This window comes from Hemiscyllium ocellatum, chromosome 3, assembly GCF_020745735.1.
Source record: "Hemiscyllium ocellatum isolate sHemOce1 chromosome 3, sHemOce1.pat.X.cur, whole genome shotgun sequence".
Classification (NCBI taxonomy): domain Eukaryota; kingdom Metazoa; phylum Chordata; class Chondrichthyes; order Orectolobiformes; family Hemiscylliidae; genus Hemiscyllium; species Hemiscyllium ocellatum.
Window position 1 is genome coordinate 142,370,549 of NC_083403.1, and position 13,480 is coordinate 142,384,028.

Consider the following 13,480-nt stretch of genomic DNA (forward strand, 5'->3'; position numbering starts at 1 on the left):
AAAATTGTTGGGTCTCAAAGAAATGCTTGTCCATGAACATTTACTAAATTTACGTACATTGATATATGAAAAAGTAGTTTATTGAGTCTAAACACCCATTTGCAAGAACACCTATAATTACCGTGACTCATGGTACTTACAGTGCAGCTGGATAAGCTTTTGCAACTTCTCCTACTCTATTCATCTACACAGTTAGAAACCTAGACAATGAAAATAAATGAGTGCAGATCTCAAAATCACCCATTATCGTTGTACTTCAAGTGAAAATTGTAAACTTGTGGGAGGATTTAATAGTAAAGCATTATCCGTAGATGTACAGTCACTGTGGAAAATGCAATTCAATAGAAGACATCTCTTAAAGAACTTGTGCATATTGTATCTAAACATAGGAATTCTGTGTGACAGCGAAATACAAAGAAAAGATGTAGACTTCATTCAGCTGTATCCTCATCCACACAAAAATAGTTATGAAGAACTTTATGAGTTGTAGTTTTAAGTTACATGCAAATTACACACAAAGTTTGTAAGAGAAGAAGGGATTAAATTATATTCCATTAAAGGGAGAGAGGAAGGAGATAAGGTCATTCATAAAAGGAATTTGATTTCCATTACCCAACTCAGTCTGCCAATACTCATTTTCCAAAATAAAATAAAACTACCCTTATTCTGAACTATTATGAAAAATATTTAAAATATTGCTAGAAAGACACAAACACATTCTTAGAAAGAAAACTGTATATAAAATCAATTACCTACATTTCTTGCCAAATTTTATAGAGAGAGGATGATTCCATTATAAAAATTCAAGTATTACAATAGAAAAAATGTATCTCAATATTTTCAAGTGTGCAAATATATCCAGTGAATCAAATAATTAGTTTTCAAAAGACACAGGTGAGATAACGAAGTAGAGAATTAATCAGATATCTTTCAGTTTTAACAAGGTCTTGATCTAAGTTGCAAACAAATGATGCTATAAGTAATTATGAGGGAACTCAAACCAGTACAAAAGCTAATGTTTCTTTTGATTAATTATTTGTACACAACTGGTGATGTTAGTAGTTTTAAACATTTGCTGCAGAGAATGAAATCTGAGTAAATGTCATTTGCACAACTGAAATTTGCATTGATTGGTCTTTGATGAAAGATGACACCATGTCTAAATGACTGCACTGTACAAATAACTAAAATGTTTTAAAATCAAATATACAGTACCTCCACATATATTACAGATACATTTCAATATAACCATTCCCACAATCATGTTACTTTAGATTCACAAAATATTACATAAGATAATTTTGTACAAAAGTTTGTCTCAGAAGATAGTCTTTTACATTCTCAAGTAGTGTTTATATATTACACATGTTCAATTTCCTGATTTTAAAAAATAAAAGCTCAAATTTCAGAAATTTGTCAAATGCAAACTTTAAAACTAACAGCAACTACCTGTATATCAGTAGAGAGTTCTAAAGTAGAAACAACTCAAATATTCAAAAGTCCTAAATCTTATATAGGTGGTGTATCGGAATCAAAGATCCAGTTTCTCTAGAAAACAAATATCACACAGGTGATTTAATTCCTACAAAATAGTAAAAATGTTTAATTAGTCAGTTTCTATCAGTAGCACTGGTAGGTCAAATAGGTTGTTTTAGTGCTGGAACATTTATGGTTTCAGACATTTCCAGTAGGCACTTGTGTAACATGTCATTAAACTGATATGTAGCAGAAACTGCTTAATAGGAACATTTGTAAAGAATGCTTTGTAATGTCAAAACAGTGCTGGTACAGAAGCTTTAGGCTGGAGTCACTGCTTTGTAGGCAGAGCTTCAAATACTGGTACTGAATTGGTGAACTGCAAAAGTGAGAGAGTGTGAGGCATACTGCACTTGTTGGAAGGGCTACAGTATAACTCAACATAATACAAATGTAGTGTTGATAAACTCTTGCTCTGGTAATGACACTAACTCAACCCAATAAAGCTGTGTGGATACAGTTTAATATCTTTTAGTCAGGTAGAAATCACTTTTGGGTAGTCATAAACAATTAAAATGGTGAAATGTGCATTTAATAGTATTTCTTAACTGAACAAATTATCATGGAGTTATCCTGTGTGCCAAAAGTTATTCTGATTATGGGGTCCATAAAACTTCAATTTACAATATTGTAATGTATGGATACAAATCTGTAACGCTAATCCAGGGTTGTACCAATTGATTTCCAAGCAATGGAGCACACAGAATGGAGCTGCAGACTTCAGAACAGATAGTTTAATGAAAAAAGGTGGTTTACTGAAATATGGTGTTTAGTGTGGGAATAAATACACTGTTATAGGCCAACAATCCCAACAAAATCTACTCATGATAAAGCTTAGACAGATAGCTACACTGAAATGGTCTCAAAAACGTCCCAAAGTTTAAAACGTGCTTATGCTGTGTGCACCAGTGCAACACTGCTGTGAGTGTGTTACAGTTTCATACAATTTCTAAATGTGTATTTTGAGGCACTGTTAGGAACTTTGACATTTCTGACATTGTTATTAATTTGCCTGTTAAAATGGATCAAATAAGGAATAATCTTAAAAGTCTTGAAAACCGCAATGTGCTATAGTAAACATTTGTTTAAAAATGTAATTTTTTTTAAGAGAACTATTTTGAAAAATTTGTCAATGACATTTCCAACAATGATATTAATAGTTGTGAGAAGTCAACTTGCAGCAACTCCAGTCTAATCATCAGCACTCCTTTGCTAGTTAAACTATATGCACCATTTGTGCCCAGAATGATACAGCAGAATATTCAAGCTTCCAAGCACGGATTCAACCTTCTAGAGGCTAAAATGTCAGTTAAGGTGTCCATTCAGCCCATCAATCCAATGTCACTTCTCCCTAAGTTATGCATTCAGTTTAATTGCTTTACCCTCTCTTTATATTTTTAAATGTTTTATTTTTCACATATTTATCTAATTTCTTTTAAAAGCTGTTGTAGATTCGCCTTCCATCTTCGTTTTCTGCAGGTCTTTATGGACTTAGATTTCCACTTGGAATATTTTTGTACACTTTCATCAGATCTTCTTTTAAAACTCTTTGTCCTAAAGAAAATACTCCATTTCTTATCTTTAGTTCCATCTTAGTGGAACCTCTTTCAAATCCTTTCCATCAGTTTATTCTGCTTCCTAAACAAAACAGAACTAAAATTAGATGTTACATTCCAAATGCAGCTTAATTAATGATTTGCATGGATTTAACATTAGCTTTTTATTTATTGAGTACTTCAATTAATAAAACTTAGGATCTCAAATGTTTTAATAGACCTCCTATTTTCAAAGGTCTGTGTACCTGAACCCCCAACCTCTAAAACTAGTACAATTTCTACTGAGTTTTATTACGTAATGTATATTTTCTCTCATTCCTTCCAAGAATGCATCACCTTGCATAGCCCCTTTATAAAATTTCATTCAAGATCTGCACAAATTACCAACTCACTATGTTTTCCTAAAGTGCTCACAATTTCTATGTTAACTGTGCTTTCCATTTTCATGTCATCTGCAAGTTTTGATATTGCAATTCCTAGAACTGAAGTTCAGACCACTCTCACATACTGGTGTAGAATTTCAACAGGGATGTGTGATTTGGAGACGCCGGTGTTGGACTGGGGTGTACAAAGTTAAAAATCACACAACACCAGGTTATAGTCCAACAGGTTTAACTGGTAGCACATTAGCTTTCGGAGCGATGCTCCTTCATCAGGTGGTAGTGGAGGGCTCGATCCTAACACAGAATTTATAGCAAAAATTTACATTGTGATGTAACTGAAATTATATATTGAAAAATTGTCTGTTAAGCCTTTCATCTGTTAGAATACAGTGATAGTTTCACTTCTGTCATGTGTAAATCACAAAACCTTTTTTAAAAAAGTTGCATTCTCGTGTTAGCTGTTAACAATGGTGATAGCTGTACAATATGTTGAAGGTGTTGGCCCCCTGTGTTCTCTGTCTATGCCATGATGTTTTGATTGATTCTAATCTAAAAAGTGAGATAACGGAGTTTTACATAAATTCATGCAGTTTTTGGTTCAAACTCCATTATCTCACTTTTTAGATTAGAATCAAACTAAATATCATGGCATAGACAAAGAACACAGGGGGCTAACACCTTCAATATATTGTACAGCTATCACCATTGTTAACAGCTAACACGAGAATGCAACTTTTTTAAAAAAAGGTTTTGCGATTTATACATGACAGAAGTATTCAAATTCTACTTCTTTATCTTTGCTCATCCTATCAAATTTCTTCATCTCTACCCTTTCATTCCCATTTCCAGACCCAACTGGGAATATCGAGGCAAAATATTCAGTACCATCTACTTAAGGTATCCTTCATTATATTGCATCATTTTAAAAATTGTTGTCTTCCTTTATATTAAAAACTCAATTCACTATGTTTTTAATGTTGACTGTCAATTTCTCGCCCATCACCTCTTTATAAGCTGCATAAGCCTTTTATGTTTTTGCTTTTGATTTTCTTTTTAGCCTGATATTTGTTAAATGGTTCTTTCTTAAAGAGTGTCATTTATCTTCCAGTTGTTACACCATCTTTTCTTCTTTTTTCGACATATTCAGTCAGATTCTGGTTCTGAGGAAGGGTCACTGAACTCAAAACATTAACTTTGATTTGACTTCACAAGCTTCTGCCAGGCCTGCTGAGCATTTCCAGCAACTTCTGTTTTCATTTGATTTACAGCATCCGCAATTCTTCCGATTTTTATTCAGGTTCTAATCATCCTCTGTCTGCATATTTTCCCATTTTTGTTCATGGTTTTAACTGCCAACGAATCAAGCTAGCACTGGTTAAGCTACTTAAAATTGGCTTTCTCCAGTCAACTGTCTTTTCATAAACTGTTCTCTTTTACAATTTAATTTAATTTAAATTAATTATGCTATCATCATCTTTTTGAAGATATTAATCTTGCTACACTATTGACTTTCCCAGCTAATTTCTTAGAACTAAGGCTAGCACTGTCTCTTTCCCCACAAAAGTAAAATATATTGATAAAGAAAGCAGTCCTGGACACATTATAGAAACACCTCCTCCTCTTATTATGCCCCTTACCTTTTCCTTGTCTATTTGTGAACAAATAAAGTCGCCTCTCACATGCTGGATGCTCAGTCAAATCTGAGATTGGCTGAGCTTTGGATATCAAAAAGGGGATGGAGCTAACATGGGAAAATTGAGTTGAGGGGAAAGTATAACCATGATCTGACTGAAGCACATGCTGTATGGAGGACTCCTACTCCTATTTCTTTTGTTTTATATCTCACTTTGCATCTCTAATTTGTGATTATAGCTATTGGTAAAATTTATTCCCTATTATTAAAAAAACACTTTTTTTAAGCAATCCTATTTTAAAATATTATCATCAGCCTGTCTCTTTCCTTCCCCTGTTTTATGACATGCAATATTTATCTCTCAGTTCTGGATTAGCCGAACAAGAAGAAAAATTGCAGAAACCTCAGCAGGTTTGGCAGCATCTCTGGAAAGAGAAAAATAGTGACCCTTCTCTGAAAGATCTCTGAAAGTTGCCTTGTACACAGATCTCTGAAAGTTGCCACCCAGGTAAATAGTGCTGTGAAGAAGGCATATGGCGTACTGAGCTTTATTGGTAGAGGAATTGAGTTCTGGAGTTCTGAGGTCATGTTGCAGTTGTATAAGACCCTGGTGCGGCCTTATCTGGAGTATTGTGCGCAGTTTTGGTCGCCATACTATAGGAAGGAAGTGGAGGCACTGGAACAGGTGCAGAGGAGGTTTACCAGGATGTTGCCTGGCATGGTAGGAAGATCGTATGAGGAAAGGCTGAGGCACTTGGGGCTGTTTTCATTGGAGAAAAGAAGGTTTAGGGGTGATTTGATAGAGGTGTACAAGATGATTAGGGGTTTAGATAGGGTTGACAGTGAGAACCTTTTTCCGCGTATGGAGTCAGCTGTTACTAGGGGACACAGCTTTAAATTAAGGGGAGGTTGGTATAGGACAGATGTTAGGGGTAGATTCTTTACTCAGCGGGTTGTGAGTTCATGGAATGCCCTGCCAGTAGCAGTGGCGGACTCTCCCTCTTTATGGTCATTCAAGCGGGCATTGGATAAGCATATGGAGGTTATTGGGCTAGTGTAGGTTAGGTAGGCTTCGGTCGGCGCAACATCGAGGGCCGAAGGGCCTGTACTGCGCTGTATTTTTCTATGTTCTATGTTCTGCAGAACCAAAACATTCACTCTGTCTTCCCTCCACAGAAATCCAGCAATTTCTGCTTTTTGTTCCTGATTTTCAGCATTCCCAGTTCTTTACGTTTTTTCTGACTTGGCCTAAACTCCTAAAATATTACATCACAAAATAATTGGACCAATTTTATTTTCAATCCTTTGAAAAATCCCAGAGCATCATCAAAATGACAGAGAAGAGACCACACAATCAAGATCATCACTTCTATTTCCTGACTCTGACACCCACCCAGGGTAGTGCAGCTTTGATACAAGTACACAAGGGTCAGAAAAATCAACTCCATTACTTCTGCTCTAGTATGTAATTGCTGCTATGTGTAGTTAGTGCCTTAAGCAATTAGTTTCTAATTAAAAGTTTGAAAATTAATATTAAGAACACATCAAGTGTTTTTGAACTATCATGTGAAAAGATTTCACTTTGACCAAACGTGCTGCACAAAATTCTCTGGATTATTACCCAATGAGACCAACATTACACTGAAAGCACATTGACATACTATCTGTCCACCAACTTAAACACACAGATATAAAGGTGAACAGGCACACTCAATTCAGGCAGATGTAAAGTACACAAAATAAAGGTTTTTAATACAAACCATAGAAATAGTAGAATTGCAGTATCAGCCCTCAGTACAAAATGAAAATATCTGTCTATATGCAGGCATCTGCTCTGTTCCAGTTGCCAATGAAAGCTGTTGAAAAAGTATAAAAATTATTATAATAATAATCAGAACTACTCAAATATCTTTTTTGACTATCAAATGCATTTAAAATTGCACATGATTGAAATCTTTCCTGTACAATTTTCATTTCAGTGTTCAATTACAACTGCATCCTTTATAAACTATGCATAAAACCGATCACTATTAAAATCATTCGATGAGTTTGCAGATGGTTGTGTGACAGAAAACAAATATATTATGGGCTCTACCACAAGCTGCTCAAAAAAGCCATCTCAAAGATATTCCCTGAATTCCTTTTCTTGGGATCCACCACCAGCATGATTTTCCAAGACCCCTGTAGGTTGAATATTGTCAACAGTGTCTTTCTTACAAGCCTTTTCTATCTCCTTAAGTATTTTCTTCTCCAAATTCTGATAACTGCTAGGAGGGCTGTACACAGCTTCCATCAGGATCTTTTCTCAAGTCCCTCAACTCTACCCACATAGATTCTACACTTTCCGACCCTACATCATTTCTCGCAGTCAATTTCATTTCATTTCTTACTAACAAGGCAATCCCGTCTGTTCTGTCCATCTGCCTGTCCTCTCGATAGGACATATCCTTGGATATTTAGTTCCCAGCTTTAATCCTCTTGCAGCCACGTATGTGATACCCACAGCATCATACCTGCCAATTTCAATCTGTGCTACAAGCTCATTTACCTTGTTACACATACTGCATGCAAGTTCAAAACTCTCAGCCCTGTGTTGACTCTCCCCTTCTCATAGTTGTTCCCTAATCTGCCTGGTTAGATTCCTGACCTTTTCCATACTCTCTGTCCTGTTATTTTTCCCAAAAACTTTAATAACATTTGATGAGCCACCCCCCTTTATCTTTCTTTATAATTTTCCATGTAACTGACCCCTACAACTACAGTTAGCTATGTGATTTGTTCGGACTCTGGTCCCAGAGAAGAAAGGAGAAAACAAAATAACCACTGGTGCTAATTAATGCCCTTGGACACCCAAATTTCATTGCTGCTTAAATAATTTCACAGGAAATGCACAACCATTCTATGCAAATAAAAACAATCTTTATTAAGTTAATATTATTTAGAGAAGCATCTTATGATCAAGTATAAACAAAAGGAAGAGACAAGAAGGAACAAATGCTACAAGATTAAATTTGACACAGTTCAAATTTGATATTTAATTCTAGTGCCTTTTTTCATAAGAAAGAGAATAATTTGCTTTCTGAAATAAATATTTAGGACTATTTATTTCAGTTTGACCTAGAAAATGGATCAAATTCTCAGTAAATAAATATTGAGGACTATTTATTTCAGTTTGACCTAGAAAATGGGTCAAATTCTCAGTAAGAGAAGTGCTTGATGCCCTTCCTTATAAAATTAACGAACGTGCTTGGCAGATCTCCACTTTAGTTCTATCAGAAATATAAACCCATCATAGACCTGTGAAGCGGTTTAATTGTGCTATTGGAGACACTTTAGGTTGACCAGTCCTGGACAAAAGCACTGTGATTTTTTTAAAATTTAAAATAATTATTTGCGCTTATAGCCCACCTTTAATGACCACCCAAAGTGGACATGCCAAAATGCTTTACAGCTAAATAAGTATTTCTGAAGTGTCGTCACCACTTCAAAGTACAGTGCACATATCAGCCAAACTGTGCACAGCAAACCTTGACAAAAACAATGTCATGATCTTCACATGATCTGTTTTAATGCACTGATTGGTGGATAAATGGGCAAGTAACTGCAACATTGGGGTGGCACAGCAGCTCAATGGTTAGCACTCACAGTGCCAGGGACCCAAGTTCAATTCCAGCCTCAGGTAACTGTCTGTGTGGAGTTTGCACATTCTCCCCATGTCTGCATGGGCTTGCTCCGGTTTCCTCCCACAATCCAAAGATGTGCAGGTTAGGTGAATTGGCCATGCTAAATTGCCCATAATGTTCAGGGATGGGTAGGTTAGGTGCATTAGTCAGGGGAAATGTAGAATAATAGGGTAGGGGAACAGTTCTGGTTGGGTTACTTTTTGGAGGATAGGTGTGGACTTGTTGGACCAAATGGCCTCTTTCCACACTGTAGTGAATCTAATCTCAATTGTTCTTCCAAATAGTGCCATTGGATCTTTTACACTTCCCTGAGGAAGCAGATGGATTTCAGTTAAACACCAACACCACGAACACTGGCGTATCTAACTGTGCAACACTTCCTCACAAGTTGAGTTTGCACTCAAGTCCAAACAATGGGACTTGAACGAAGAACCTTTTGACTAAGAGGCAAGAACTCAGCCACAACTGACAGCAAAAATGCAAATACCTTCTCAGAAATATCCAGCTGCGTTTCTACTTCACCATTAATAGTGGACACAGAATCTTCAGAACTACATTTCAGCGCTGATGGAGACAAAGTCATAGCGGAACAATTCAATATGCTACCTGTTGATAAAGCCAAGGGAGGGAATAAATTCATAGATTATTTTCCATCCTTTACCCAAGTCAAATTAGGAATAAACCATCTGGTGAATATTTATGCGCCAAACTGTGACTTCTTCAAGATCTGAACCCAAATATTTAAAAATGAATCTTGTAAAAATAACCTTCAAAATGTTTGTCACAGTTCCTCTTAATCTATCACACCAAGTTCCTCAATACTCATATTTTCAATTAAATTGATGATAATTCAATAATTAGGAAATAAACTTTATTTTGTATGCCAATAAGAAACACCCCAAAAGGGTGCAATGAATTATGTAGACTCCAAACCCCACTACCTGACCCAACCCCATTACGTGAACCTTCCCTTAGACCAAACTTGCTCCTGCAGAACCCTGACCCTCACCCACCCCTGACCTTCCCACCAACCTGACCTACCCTAAGCACTGCATTACTTACCTCACCATTTTAACTCCGGCATCTGGCTCTCCTGGCACTCTACCCATCTAGCACCCTGCCCCCTAAGCAGCTGCAATCTTACCTGCCCAGCACTTTACACACTTCCAGGAGGTGATGGTATTATCACTGGACTGTTAACAGAGACCCAGGTAATGTTCTAGGGAACAGGTTTGAATCCCACTACAGCAGATGGTTACATTTGAATTCAATATAATCAATAAAGATCTGGAATTAGGAATCAAATGATGACCACAAAACCATTGTGGACTGTCAGAGAAAAACACATCTGGTTCACTAAATGTCATTTTGGGGACTGTAACTTCTATCCTTACCTGGTCTGGCCTACATTAGGCTCCAAACTAAAAGGTAAGTAAGATATAGCTAAGACAGCAAAAAACAAACAGGAAAAGAACGATCCTTTTCAAAAAATGATGAATATTAGGTACTTTTGATTGATTTTACAGAAAGGCAACAGTATTGACAGAAACCTGGTCACTTTACTGAACAAAATTGAAATTGGGGCCTGGTGGCTCAACGGTTAGCACTGCTGCCTCACGGTGCCAGGAACCTGGACTCGATTCCAGTCTCGGACAATTGTCTGTGTGGAGTTTGCACGTTCTCCCTGTGTCTGCGGGGATTTCCTCCAGGTGCTCTGGCTTCCTCCCACAGTCCAAAGATGTGTAGGTTAGGTGGATTGGCCATGCTTAATTGCATATAGAATCCAGGAATGTGTAGGTTAGGTGGGTTAGCCATGGAAAATGCAGCATTACTGGGATAGGGTCGGTCTGGGTGGGATGCTGTTCAGAGGGTCAGGGTGGACTTGATGGGCCGAATGACCTGCTTCCACACTGTAGGAATTCCATGGAAGAAATGCAAATAAACATATCTAGGAGGGATAGAAAGCAGGTGGAGTGGCAATAAAGGTATAAGAGGGAATTCAGAGCACCTGGAGGGAAGTGGGGTGCAGAGTCAATGAGACTGAAGCACAAAGACAAAGGGTGGGCTATGTGAGTCAGATGGCTCTGCTAACCTGCAAATTATGTAAGAAAAGAAGTGGAATTTTGAAATCAAATTAGAGAGAGGAGTTTCAGAAAGGCACGGAAAATTTTACATATCCACTTTTTAATTGGGACAAAGAGGGATCAGTTAAATGAAGAAAAATTAAAGGAATACCTAAAATACTGTGTGATCCTTTCCTCAGTCATTAGTTTGACATAGGGTAGAGGTGTTGTTAGATCTAGTTATGAGCAAAGAACCAGATAAGGTGGACAACCTAAATGTGGGGGCACACCATGCAAGTATACACAAAAGTAAGAAGCAATTTTTTAAACGGAGAGATACGGCTAATCCATGCAACTACACACTAATTAAATTAACATCTATAGAAGGGCAATTTTTTAAATTGAGAAGAAGACTAGAATTGAAAGTAGCAGAGATATTAAGAGGGACATCAGTGCCAAACAAGTCTTTGAGTAAATTAAATGCGATGAATATACATGGATTTTAAGACCTTTGACAAGATTTCATACATCAGATTACAAGGGAAGATTATTCAATGCCATTCACAGTAAGAACAACAAATTAGATTAAAAACTGATTAGAAAGCAGCATGTAGGAGTTAAGGGTAACTTATCAAAGTTACACAAAAAAAGATAACGGCATCCAGTTCAGGTCTGGAGCTACTTCTGTTAATTCCAATTCAAATAACGAATCGTGCACTTACATCCACTTGGTTCTTCTTGAACATTCGGCTGCACGCTTTTCAGCACAGGGTTCTGACTGACTTTGTCGGAGGTTAGTCGCAGATTTCCCTGGGATGTAAGCACATCACTTTTTCTCACGGGGATTCTACTGGGTCTCAGCTGTTGTTCAGAACTATGAATGAAGAGAAAACACAAGCCAACATTTGTGACATGACATACTGGGAGAAACATGCATTCGGTTGCTACAAAGGCTTTTTTGTAACCCATTGGACGATGACCTGGTGTTGTGTGGTTTTTGACCTTGGAAAAAACTCAGCATGTTTGGTTGCATGTGTGGTGAAAGAAACAGAGTTCATGTTTGGAGACAGATATGACTTCTTTGGATCTCAAGTCATAGTGAACACAAAATGTTAGAAGTGGTTCTTTCTCCAAAGATGCTGAGTTTTAGACCTACTGAGGTTTTTTTTTAGGACTTTGCTTCTCTTTCAGATTTCCAGAATCCTTAGTACTTGATCTCTATTTATCCATTTTATTTTTAAGATTAGCTAGGTATAAAATCTATGATAATTAAAATTGTGGTTGGTGTGCACCCATAGAATCACAGATGTCACTGATCATAGAAAACAAGCTGAAGGTACAGGATAGTATCCATGAGCTAACAGGTATAAGGCATGCGAATTCAGCCTGCTCCAAGCCAAGGGTATGAGTAACAGAAATAATGAGAAAGTTTTTCAGGATGGATGAGAGACACCTTGCCTTAACCTTTCCTCCCTCCTGTTACAACTCAGCTCCAATAGATGCAAAGATCAGTTGGGATGCAGGTCCTGACAACCCATGTGTTTATAACATGACCACACTCGAAAAGTATGAAGTGGGTGAAGGAGGCAGGTTCCATTCCAGAGGTAGCGATGTCACAGAGCAACAATCGCTTTTTTTGTGGGGGTAGAGGGAGAGGAGAGAGAGAGAGAGAGAGAGAGAGAAAGAGCGAGAGAGAGCAAGAGAGAGAGCAAGAGAGAAAAGTACCCAGAGTGGTTTATTTTTCCTTTCACAGGATTTAATTACCTGGGTGATTGTCTTTTCAAAATCAGAAACGCCTATCTTTGATGCTTGTGAGCAAGCAGCTCTCAACTCGGGGGAGAAGGTGATTAAGGCCTTGGCTAAATCAGGGGTGAATAGTTGGAGTGGGAGCGGTTGGGTTTGGGAGGTTGGGGAAGGTTTGAAGAGAATACATTATATTGTGATAGATGTGTTTTCAATACAACAAATGAAATTAAGGGAAGGGCTTTGTCCTACACCATCCTACAACTGAGAATCTCCCCCTGCAGTTTACTTTTTGACAAAAGTCAACTTCCAAAGAGGCATTTCTCTTATCAGGGCTGCACTAACAAGGACATTAAGTAGTTAGTGATGAAAAGGTTGCCAGGTGACACTGGACTGGAAGTCTGGAACATCAAGGCTGCTCGTGACTTAAGCTGTCTCCAAGTTGTTTTTCATCAAGACAAAGCTGTTGAAGTAGAGAAATAGAGGCGTACAGCATGGAAACAGAACCTTCGGTCCAACTTGTCCATGCCGACCAGATATCCTCACCTAATCTTGTCCCATTTGCCAGCACTTGACCCATATCCCTCTAAAACCTTCCTATTCATATGCCCAACCAGATGCCTTTTAAATACTGTAATTGTACCAGCCTCCACCACTTCCTCTGGCAGCTCATTCCATACATGTACCACTGTTTGTGTGAAGAAGTTGCCCCTTCAGTCCCTTTTATATCTTTCCCCTCTCACCTGAAACCTATGTCCTCTAGTTCTGGACTCCTATCCATGTCCCTCACGATTTTATAAACCTCTGTAAGGTCACCTCTCAGCCTCCTGCACTCCAGGGAAAACAGTCCCAGTCTATTCAGCCTCTCCCTATAGCTCAAATC

General features: G+C 37.7%; 1 protein-coding gene across 6 annotated transcripts in view; it reads right to left on the reverse strand.

The window, feature by feature from the left end:
• Positions 1-1,508: 1,508 nt before the first annotated feature.
• Positions 1,509-13,480, reverse strand: part of agbl5 (AGBL carboxypeptidase 5) — a 119,258-nt gene continuing 107,286 nt past the window's right edge. For all 6 annotated transcript variants that reach the window (XM_060854046.1, XM_060854084.1, XM_060854056.1 and 3 more), the window contains 4 exons: positions 11,577-11,728; positions 9,279-9,397; positions 6,869-6,964; positions 1,509-3,174 (listed from right to left, as the gene is read on the reverse strand). In XM_060854046.1, coding sequence (XP_060710029.1) covers positions 6,893-6,964; positions 9,279-9,397; positions 11,577-11,728 — 343 coding nt within the window. In that variant the 3' untranslated portion in view covers positions 1,509-3,174; positions 6,869-6,892. The remainder of the gene's footprint in view (positions 3,175-6,868; positions 6,965-9,278; positions 9,398-11,576; positions 11,729-13,480) is intronic.